Raw genomic sequence first — 11,087 nt, 5'->3', positions numbered from 1 at the left:
TGCTCAGCTTTTTGATTACCTGTATTGTAGAAGTTTGTTCATATTTTCAGTGTGCTATTACAAGCTTATCAATAATGAAATAGAAATTGAATTTCAGTTTCCCTATTTTTTGAGGTTTAAGGAGCACACTGCGCAAATCCAAGGTATCGAGTTATTTATTCATTAATTCAATTTTATAGCTTCAAGATGTTACAGCCAACCTCAACAACTCTTGTTGGAAATAGAAATATGGACCAAATATGCTTAATAATATCGAGTTATAGATTCATTAATTCAATTATACAACTTTCAAGATGTTACAGCCAACCTCCTACAACATGTTGGAAATAGAAATATGGACCAAATATGCTCAATAACAGCCAACCTCCTACAACCTATTTTCTTATGTACTTCGTTTTAATCAGTAAAGTGTATTCATTTACAAGATGTACATAAACAGTCAACAAAACAAAGAAAGAATCCAATCTTATGTTCTTCCCTATCTCAACCCACAGCTAAACCTTCAGTTGGATCAAGCTCGGCAGCAAAATACAATTTAACCAAATTAAATGAGGGTTAGCTGGATCCAAACTCTTTGTTCCACCGTTCAAGCTCCTCCCATCGGCTCTTTGATAAGCTTGGTCTAATCACAGTCATAGCATTTTGAAAGTCTTCATATCTCAAAGGTCTGACCTGTTGTATCAAATAAACAAGCAAATACCTAAGAATCATTGCTTAATAGAACAAATTAATGATTCCCATATAACAATTAAGCAACCTGATTAGCCTTGACTGTGAGTATGTTTGGACCAAGTTCTCTTATTGGCATCATGGCAGCTTCTTCACACAAGGCTTGCAGGTCACTTCCGGAGTATCCTAAAAATAGACAAAACATAAACCAACTTAAAACATAAACATTGACAAACTATACTGGCATGTAATACACCTGAAGCCATAAAACCAGAACACAGATGAGACTCTCAAGTATAACATACCCTCTGTTTCTCTCACAAGCCTTTCTAAATCTTGGCCTGCATGGAAAAAACAGTATATGGGTCAAAATAGTGTTTCAGTTAAGTAATGAATACAGAAGAAAAAAAAAGGTCAGTACTTGAATGGATTCTTAAACAATGTGTTCAAATACATTATAATAGCATTTAAAGAAGTCTGGAAGACATCAAGAAAACATACAAGGTTGGATAATCAAACTAGATTCTTTTAACTAATCTAGACTTGCGCTATTAGAACTTGTACATGGTGGGAATAAACATGAAGCTCCTGGATGTATACAGCTAAAGTTAAAAACCAGTTGTATAAAAACAACAAACAAGTATCATTGTACAATATACTTAACGAATAATTATAAATCAAAATAAAACGCAGAGAGGATAGGACTGAAAAAATGTTTTGTATGGCGTAAAATTATACTTACCAGGCAAGGAAAATGCTTGACCCTTCAATTTTTGATTAAGTATAAGCCGCCTGACATTTTGATCAGGCAATGGAATGTATATTCTCTTGACCTGGCCAAAGATTGCTATAACATGAGCATAGAAGCAACTAAGGATGTGATAGTGGTACATATAAAGAAGTCCCAACACTATAATAATCAGCCAAAAGAGCCCCAAATATATATACATAAGATTCTTATATACTCCGTAACTGAGTACACAGTGAACATATAAAATATGAAGTTGCTAAACAAGGGAGGCTAAGAAAATGGATCGAATAAAGTAATACTTGCATAAATTTAACCAGGTTCATTGACAATCCTAGATCCACCCAATGATCTAAGCAATAAAAATGTCCTCTCCATCAGGAAGTCAGGAACTATCTCAGAAACACAAGGGTTCATATATACACAAGCATTGCTAATCATATGCTATCTATATGCCAGGCCTAACAACCTTATATGAGCACAGAAAACCAAACAGAGGAGAAACAAACATAAATGGAGTTTTGCCTGGGTATAAGCTAATAATTGCAATCAATCCAAGTTCGGACACCAGGATAAACATCACTGAAAGATCTCTCTGTCACAGTGAGGTCAATAATGAATGTAGAGACAACATCACGAATTTTTGACAATTCATCAAAGTGAGAAGACTTATTATATAAATTGAAACAGGTAAAATAGTTTGGGGGGTTGGGGAGTAGGTAAGAAAGAGTACCAATCTCCTCAGAACTGCATCATCGAGTTCTTGCGGTTTATTAGTCGCACCTGAATAGGAAAAGAAAAGAGAGGATGAAACAAAATAAGAAATAAGTCTATGTGAAGATTTTTTTTATAAGGCACACTACTTTGGTTTGCTCTCTCTCCATTTCTGAAAAGCAACTTTTTTTCAACCTACTAAAGTGTAGTGAGCTCACCAATTACTATCACTAGATCATCAGGATTTGAGGTAACACCATCAAATTGAACAAGGAACTCTGACTTCAACCTTCGGCTGGCATCATGTTCATTAGCCTCTCTTGTAGACATCATGCTATCAATCTGCCAAAAGAAACAGGCAGAACATACCCGTAATCAGTAAATGCTTTAGGGTAAGAATTTAAGATAGCGATTGCAACAAAAATAAACTTATATTTACACGTTGAATGGTAAAAATTAGAATATTTTAAGCCGATTTAATGAAACACTCCGTATTAAGAAAGATAGGTGCAAATAGTTACTATACGGATTTGCATCAGATAGAATGGGTAATAACATACGACCTTATGAGGACCTAAATTTAGATGAAAGTTCAGAAAATAAGGGAAAATCCAAGTTTATCTGCCAGATAAACAAAAAAAGGTTTATCAAGTGGCACTTTCGTAAATAATTCAACAACTTTTTATCAAACATGGGGCCCAATGCCATGCTGAATGGGATTTTTTTTGTTGATTTATTTACGAAATTGCCACTTGATACATGTTCTTAGTTTATCAGGCAAATAAACTGGAGCTTCCTCAGAAAGTACCATTGGACATCAGAATCCTTGGAAAAAATTGATAAGGAGAACAATTACTAAGTAGTAGCAAAATATTTTCCTATGAAGTATAATTTTGAATTGATAGGGGGTATTATCGTAATGATGGCCATACAGTTTTCTATTACTATGGGCTGATAAAATGGGCAACATAATCAAAATAGTGAAAAGCATCATATCCAATCATTTAGAAGCGAAGTCTCTGATCTTACCAGCCACTAACCAAAATAAATTAATAGCAGCAGAATTTCAAAATTATATCAATAACATTCATAAAAGAAGAAAAACAATATAATCGGTAGTACAAATGTACAATTGTTATACACAAGGTTTTTCAAAATGTATTTGCTACATAAAAAGGGGGAGTTTCACAGTCTTTTAAAGTGAGAGGTACACAAGGGCATTGCAAATTTGCAATAATATTCCATATAATGAACTCATTCATAGATAAACAAAGGCTTGCATTGTAACCAAAAAGAGAGGATAACTTTCGGTAAAGAAGCAAACAAAGATATCAGACTGCTCCACATTCATGGCAATGACTTATCACTATATATATTACAAAAAAAAAAAAAAAAGAAGAGATTGCCAGGTCACCCAACTTGTTTCAAGATTAAACTCTTTATCATTAATTCATTATGGCACAATAAGACCTTTCAAGATTAAACTTACCATTTCATGACTACCGCTCACACAAAAAATAAAGATATTCCTTAAACTAAACTTGCTTGCCCTGTTTAGAATTTTGGTGATGCAAAACATGGTGAACCACAAATTCCAAAGGCGGCAAACAATTATCTGGGTTGAGAAGGTAACATCTTAATGTTTTCTATTGAATGACTTATGGTATTATTTGGGGGCTCTAACTTGCAAATGATAAAACATGTATATATATCACGTGCACCCAGACACAACATACTACATTACAGAACAGTTGTTCACATAGTTTTTGAAGAATTTGACCATCTAGATAATCAGTTTTGGGATTCAGAACAGAAACATACCTCATCCATAAAAATTACAGAAGGCTGCCTCGAGATAGCAACCATGAAGAGGGTCCGGACAAGCTTTTCACCTTCACCAACCTGTCACGAACATAGCACAGGAATTGATCAAGACATGCAGGTATAGAAAAACAGGAATATACCAACTCACTCCAGGCTAGAACACCCACCCACTTAGATGTTAAGGTAGACGCAGACACATTAAAAAACGTTGCATTACACTCCGAAGCAACTGCTTTAGCAAGCATTGTTTTCCCATTGCCAGGTGGACCAAAAAGAAGCAGACCTAGAAGCAAAAAATACTCAAAATTACCACAAAAGTAATTAGGCAGAATTATCACATCTCATATTAGCAGTCTAGAACACTATACCTCGGGGGGGCCTCCTAAGGCCAGTAAATAAATCTTTTCTTTTGGTGGGCAGGATAACCATTTCAAACAAAGTTTGCTTTGCTTTATCAAGACCAGCTGAGAAAAAGATCAAATAACAAGGTTTTCAATGATAATTGAGCACATAGTACAGATTATAAAACAAGGTCAAATAACAAAACTTCCAACGATGATTAAACGAAGCACAAAGCAGGTTTAATACTCGCAACTAAGAACCCACTCGTCTTACCTACATCTTCCCATTTGACAGAAGGACTTTTATCCACAACTACTGTGTTTATCATCTCAACTAATTTTGCATCATAACCACCAGTGTCTTGGTTTGATTTAGATGCTCCAGATTTATGCGTTCGATCTCTAGCTAGTGAACTGCTTTTTGTAACAATTGATGGCCTCTGTGGAACAGTTTTTATTAAAGTTGATGGTTTTGAGAAGCCCTTAGCAGCTTGCGGATGTGAAGAAGTAATCTGAAAGGTGGATTGAAAACTTTCTCAAAAAATTTAATTTATTAGCATGATATATAAAAACAACAGACCTAATTGGAAATGGACAAGAAAATATACACCAACATGATATACACTCTTTGTTGACATTTCACATATATTAACAAGTACACATGATGAATGGAGGGAATTAACCAATAATATTTTAGTAGAGTGCAGAGAAAATTGATTGATTAATAAACATTTATTAGCCAAAGAAGACAACAAGCAGGGACAAAATAAAATAGAAAGGTGGACTATATCTTCACAACTTGCCTTACTCTGGAAAATAAACATATGTTCTAAAATTGGACTCTAAATGTCTTGCTTACGAGTGTCCCTGCCACGATCAAACTGATTTATGAGGTTGTAGTATCCAAATTCTAGATTTTGCATTAGTCACAATTTTCACATTCAGGTTGTTCCTTTGTGTGCAGATACCAGATAAATTATTAAGCAAAATGCAACGTCACATCATTTTAGACGCTTTGAAGGCTGTAGAAACCACCAATCACTTCTCCAGAAGCAAAGTAACTTAGTCACACACCAAACAGCAGATACAAGGTAATAGAGGAGTAAGGGAAGCAAATCGGTTGATCAAACGAAGCATAGACCCATACGATGCAAAAGTTTCAAGACAACGAATACCTAATGAAATAATCAACTTGCACATTACATAAACCCATTACATAGACAAAGACATACCTTGCCGGTGGTTTTGCTACCTGAAAAGCAAAAGAAGGAAAAAAGATAAGAACTAAAATCATTACTTTACAATGATCAAACATATCATGAAAATTCTACGAAAGTGAATTGAACAGAGCATACACATATTCCGAACCTATTCTTGCACTCAAGATTTGTAATCTTTCAGAAACGTGTCCCTGCCACTTTGATATCTTCTGATGGTAGGAATTAACTTTCTGTTGTTCACTACAGCAAATTGAAGAATTAGTCAAATTTAGTTTCCTCAGGCAAATCACATAACACAACAACCCCTCAAACAGTTCAAAAGTACAAGATTTTTTATGGATACTTAATAATCGTTACACTAAGCATATAATCTTTTGAATGTGGACATTAAGCATGAAGGAGTTACAGTAAGATCGTATATAGTCAAATCCTTCTCTGTTTTAAAAAGTTATACCAATTTTTCATAACAAAAACTTTAAAAAGATGCCAAAAACAAAAGAATTCTAACCGTAATTACAGAGTACAGCCTCATAAAACTACAAAATTTAATCAACTTTATGCAGTGATATTTCCAATTCTGTAGCTAAATTGGTTTTCATCGTTTGATAGATATCACTGTAGCAGTCAGCTCAATGATCATGATTACTAGCAAAATATACAAGCACATGAGGGAAATCTAAACACTGAGAAGAAGAATAAAGTACAGGCACACTCTCTCTGTCCAAACATATTTTTTGACATGCTCGATATCTCTCGTAAAATTCAATGTGATCATAAATTGCAATTTAAGTAGGGGATCATAAAATTCAGTCACATACTCATTCATATTCAAATATAAACTTGTTCCGCACATTCCAAAATAGTATATTGCCAGCAAAACCAGTAAATAACAGCATGATCAAACAAAAAAAAAAACTGCATACAGCCGAGTAAAGATCATCAATTTCCCTTTTACCTCGGCGAAATAAACGACGGAGGCCGTGTGGAAGCACCTTCAGCAAGTATACGCTGAGCATTTCTATAGTGCAAAATTGCATCATCAACTAAACCCCATTCTTCAGCTCTAACAGCCTTATCAATCTCTCCCGTCGCCAAATCAAAGTAGCCTTTCAATTTACCAGCAGTTCTCTCATTCGAAACCTTACTCCCATCTACACCTACTTCCATGGTTCCCCCCGTTCGATTAATTGAAGAATTAGGGTTTCCGTTACAGTTTGAATCATACAAAGGATCAGAATTTGAGAATACCGAATTCAATGAATCGATTAACCCTTTCCAGAAGCTCATATCTGCTACAGCAAGTTCAATGCAAAATTAGGGTTTTTTGAATCAAAATTGTGGATTGTAAATGCGAAATTTGTGGGAAAAAAAAAAACTAAATCAAAGGGAAAAATAAAAATTATGCGATTAAGAGAGATTGAAAGAGGAAATAAGTGCTTACCAACTGGAGATGGAGATTGTTGCAGAAGTTCATCGTAAGGAAGAAGAAGAGTAGTAAAGAGAGAAGATAAAAATGGCGGATTTGATAATCGGAATTTTTTAAGCAGAAGAAAGGTCAATTAAATTAAACAGTGATTATTGCAGAAAATGAAGCAAAAGGAAAGATACGCGATCCTAGAATATTTCTTCGTACTCCGTATGATGGTTGGAGTTAGGGGTGTACACCGGTCCAAAATCGGACCGGACCTGGACTGGACCTGTTTGGACCGGAGACCTAAATTGGGTAATTATGAGGACCGGGGACCGGACCTGAATTAACAGGTCCGGTTCCGGGCTAGACCTGAAAAATCAGGTCCGGTCCAGGTTTGGACCTGAATGGACCTGTTTTGTGATTTTTTCGTTTTTTTTTATTTTTTTTAATAAAAAACTTGTTGGACCTGCATATGGACCTGCGTATGGACCTGTTTTGTGATTTTTAGACCTGTTGCATAATTAAATAATTACATACAAACCAAAATTATTAATCACAAAAGTACAAAACTACATAAAGTCTATAAAAGTATAAAGTCCCAATTCTCAAACACCAAAAATACCAAAAAAAAAACATAAATTCGATATGAAGTACTTTTGGCTATCTGAAACACAGGAAACACTCTCTTATTATCCTTCATGCTGCGCCTATAACACTCTGCCATCTTGGAAGCCCTTTTCTTTTCTCCAGGTTTAAGATCCCGCCTATTCGATATGAAGTACTTTTGTTTCCACTCCATTGTCACGAACAAACTGTTTCCATCCATCTGTAAACACCAATGGCCTTTCATCATATGTACTCGAGAGTCTGATTTTCCATTTGTGTTTACTTGGCGCTATAAGTGTACACCACGGGGAGAGTTTCTCCTTGAAACACTCCATGAACTTCTGAGGAATATTCTGCAAGAAATGTTCACCAAAAAATTCAATCAAGTGAGCTAATATATATTAATAATATAAGTGCAGTTGCTTTCATAACACTCCATGAAGCATACCTGAATACAAATGCCTAGTTAAGCATCATCTTTGAGAATGAATGAATGGTTAATTGTTGTGTTTTAAAGCAGTTTTTAGGAGATCCAAAGACCTTTTTTTTTTTAAATGCAAGATCATTAAAAAGCTGATCTTGTTAACATAAATTCCGGAAATTTTCATGACATCGTTAAGAGAAGTAAATAAACCAATTGGAAATATAAGCAAATAACTAAGAGTATAGAAAATCATCTTGAATAGACACGGATAGAGCACAAAACAAAGTAGGGAGGGTGTCTCTTTTTAAGGATGCTCAGTATTCATTTCAAGACGGTACAAGTTTCATTTGAGTAGGCAAAATTTAAGACAAAACCAACAACCTTAACCTAGGACCTGGGTTTTTCCTTCTTTTCCTTGAACAGAGCTAGAAGAGAGACACCAGCAACCTTGACAACCTTAAATCGGACTCCAGGAATATCTCCCACAGCATGTCCTTTACGACCAAATCCAGCAATCAACACCTCATCCTGCACAAACCACATTTTCTTAGTATGGAAGGAAAAACAGAGCTAGATAATATCAATTTCAAAGTCAAATACAATATAATCAGGTAACAAATATTAGACAAAATTCCACAAACTTCTGCATGATCCACATTTTCAGCATGAATCTACACCCAAACACAACATTAAACTACATACATATAACAAAAGACCTTGACTTCTTTTACCAATCAGGTAACTTCTTTAGTAAAAGGGAACAGTTTATCGTTCTTTGATAAGAAGTATGAATTAGCATTATCTTAGAACAGCTTTTTCCAGATGATTTGCTCATGAAAGGATAAAAAACCAACAGTGTATGACTGATCTTAATTGCTCAAGCTATATACTCTCCACCGCAATACTGTTATGATAGTCTTAAACCACAAAAATAAAGCTGCACATGTACTGAACAGGAGTGGGTGCAGGAGTACTGACAGAAGAATCAGATAAACCAGCACAGAAAGAGTGCGCACTATCATGTTTTATATGTTTCTGGATAAACTGTTATCAAGAGTTTATGATATGAGTATAAGAAAAGCATTGTTACTAATGTTAAACCTTCAGTAATCAGATGCCAGTATTTCTCCAAAAAATCCACAACAGAATTGACATTATTTCTACAATGGTTAACAAATAACTGGAGTTGTTTAGACTTTAAGAGTTTCTACAAAGGTTAACAAATAATTGGAGTTGTTTAAACTTTAACAAACAACATTATTTCTAACACGGTTAACAAATGACAGTTAACAAACTGCTAGTGTATCACTAAGTTTGTGTCGAAAGGCACAAAATACCAGCAAATTCACAACCAAGCAATTTATGAAACAGTAAGTGCATATATGCTTGCAGACATTAATAGAACGGACTTACATTTTCCTCAATGAAGTTCAAACAACCATCATTGGGCACGAAAGCAGCAATCTTTTTTCCATTCTTAATCAACTGCACACGAGCACACTTTCTGATAGCAGAGTTGGGCATTTTTCTGCAATGATAAGTTTATGCAACAACGCTTATATAATGACTAATAACATAGAATTTATGCATCCGAATGCATAAAATCAACTATTCAATTTGAAGCCATGCCAAAGGTCAATGCAAAGTACTAGATAAACACTAGACTACTAGATGTTTACAATCTAATCACTACTTTCTCTGCTCTTCTGATTTTATTAAACCCTAAAACCCTAAACTTTAAACTAAAAAAAACCAAAAAAAAAAACATAAATTCGAAGATAAACCATACTTGTTATCAATTCTAAACATTAAACCCTAAAACCCTAAACTTTAAACTAAAAAAAACCAAAAAAAAAAAACATAAATTCGAAAGAAATTCGAAAATAAACCAAAAAAGAAAAAACATAAATTCGAAAACATTGAAGTAAAAAAAAGAAATTCAACATGCAAACATCAAATAATCATTATAAGCAATTGAAACATGAATAAACATATAAATTCTAATACTTAATTCATTATTTCGAATACAAAATACCCAAACATAATTAGATAATTTAGATTTACATTAAAAAAAAAAATAACTTACCGGAGAAATGGAAAATCGCGCAGTAGCTGTCTCATGCGGTGGTCGGTGGGCGCCTGGGCTTCGCCTGAGAGAGTGAGGAAGGCAGGAGGTGTCGGCGGTGGGCGTTGCCGCGTTGGGCTGAGACTGGAGACAGTGAGCGTGAGTGCGTGACTGCGTGAGGGAGAGGGGGAGACAGCCTGTTTGTTAGGGTTAGAATGAAATGAAAGAGAATTCAAGCGTCACTCAAGCAGCAGCGTTATTTTGATTTTTGATTTTTTTTTTTTTTTTTTTTTTTTTTTTTTAAAAATACAATTTTTCCGGGTTTCAGGTCCGGACCTGAAAACCCCGGGTTTAGACCGGGTCCGGACCGGAACCGGGAACCTTGATTTTTAAGGACCGGGACCGGACCTGAATCAACAGGTCCGGGTCAGGTCCGGTCCGGATCAGGTCGGTTCAGGTCCGGTTTCAGGTCCGGTCCAGTTTTTGTACACCCCTAGTTGGAGTATTTCCTTATTTTTTCATTCGAAAGCATAATACGCATTATACTATTTATCAATCTTCTATTTATAACTAATATTAAGGTCTTATTTAGTTGACAACATAAAATGAATAGGGGAAGTAATAAATTGAGAAGTTTTTTGGTTGACACAAAAAAACAAAAATGAGGGGAGTGGAAATTCATGCAAATTCCCACAAGACAAGGGAAGTAAATTATCTAGCCCCCCTAGGTCAATCAAAATTCATAAGACTTCTAAATTCCCACATTGTCAACCAAACAAATTTAAGAAATTCCTAGGAATATAACATTAGGAAAATAATTTTCCATGAAATGCAATTTCCTATGGGAATTTAATTCCCATATCAACCAAACAAGTCCTAAAATAACAACCATTGACTTCATTCATTTATCCAAATTGTACACATGTCAGCTTCTCTTTCAATTTTTTCCCACCTAAACTTTTTTCTCTTTCCATTTTTTTATGGAAAAAACTAGATATTGACTATAAAATTCTTTAATACAGAATAATATACATTAAACTCTTCACAATTTATCTATCTATAACT

The 11,087-nt window shown here is 34.7% G+C and overlaps 2 protein-coding genes across 3 annotated transcripts; both read right to left on the bottom strand.

The window, feature by feature from the left end:
• Nucleotides 1-214: 214 nt before the first annotated feature.
• LOC110721399 (spastin-like) lies at nt 215-7,161 on the bottom strand. Of its 2 annotated transcripts, none has more exons than XM_021900534.1 (14): nt 6,958-7,161; nt 6,472-6,808; nt 5,665-5,756; nt 5,529-5,548; nt 4,571-4,808; nt 4,324-4,419; nt 4,123-4,238; nt 3,953-4,033; nt 2,350-2,473; nt 2,151-2,200; nt 1,412-1,502; nt 975-1,010; nt 758-855; nt 215-672 (listed from the first exon to the last, which is right to left on the bottom strand). In XM_021900534.1, exons 2-14 carry the CDS (start codon nt 6,801-6,803, stop codon nt 556-558), a joined length of 1,491 nt encoding a protein of 496 aa, XP_021756226.1. In that variant the 5' UTR covers nt 6,804-6,808; nt 6,958-7,161; the 3' UTR covers nt 215-555. The 2 variants fall into 2 exon arrangements, with proteins under 2 accessions (XP_021756226.1, XP_021756225.1); XM_021900533.1 differs by having other exon boundaries at nt 6,472-6,805.
• Nucleotides 7,162-8,265: 1,104 nt separating this feature from the next.
• Nucleotides 8,266-9,481, bottom strand: LOC110721262 (40S ribosomal protein S23-2). Its single transcript, XM_021900404.1, has 2 exons — nt 9,371-9,481; nt 8,266-8,485 (listed from the first exon to the last, which is right to left on the bottom strand). The coding sequence occupies exons 1-2, from the start codon at nt 9,479-9,481 to the stop codon at nt 8,345-8,347; spliced, it is 252 nt and encodes an 83-aa protein (XP_021756096.1). The 3' UTR covers nt 8,266-8,344.
• Between the last annotated feature and the right edge of the window lie 1,606 nt (nt 9,482-11,087).

The sequence above is a fragment of the Chenopodium quinoa genome, unplaced genomic scaffold (genome assembly GCF_001683475.1).
Source record: "Chenopodium quinoa cultivar QQ74 unplaced genomic scaffold, ASM168347v1, whole genome shotgun sequence".
In the NCBI taxonomy this organism is placed as follows: Eukaryota; Viridiplantae; Streptophyta; class Magnoliopsida; order Caryophyllales; family Amaranthaceae; genus Chenopodium; species Chenopodium quinoa.
Note: the sequence above shows the minus strand (reverse complement) of the source record. Positions and strands in the feature narration are given on the sequence as shown.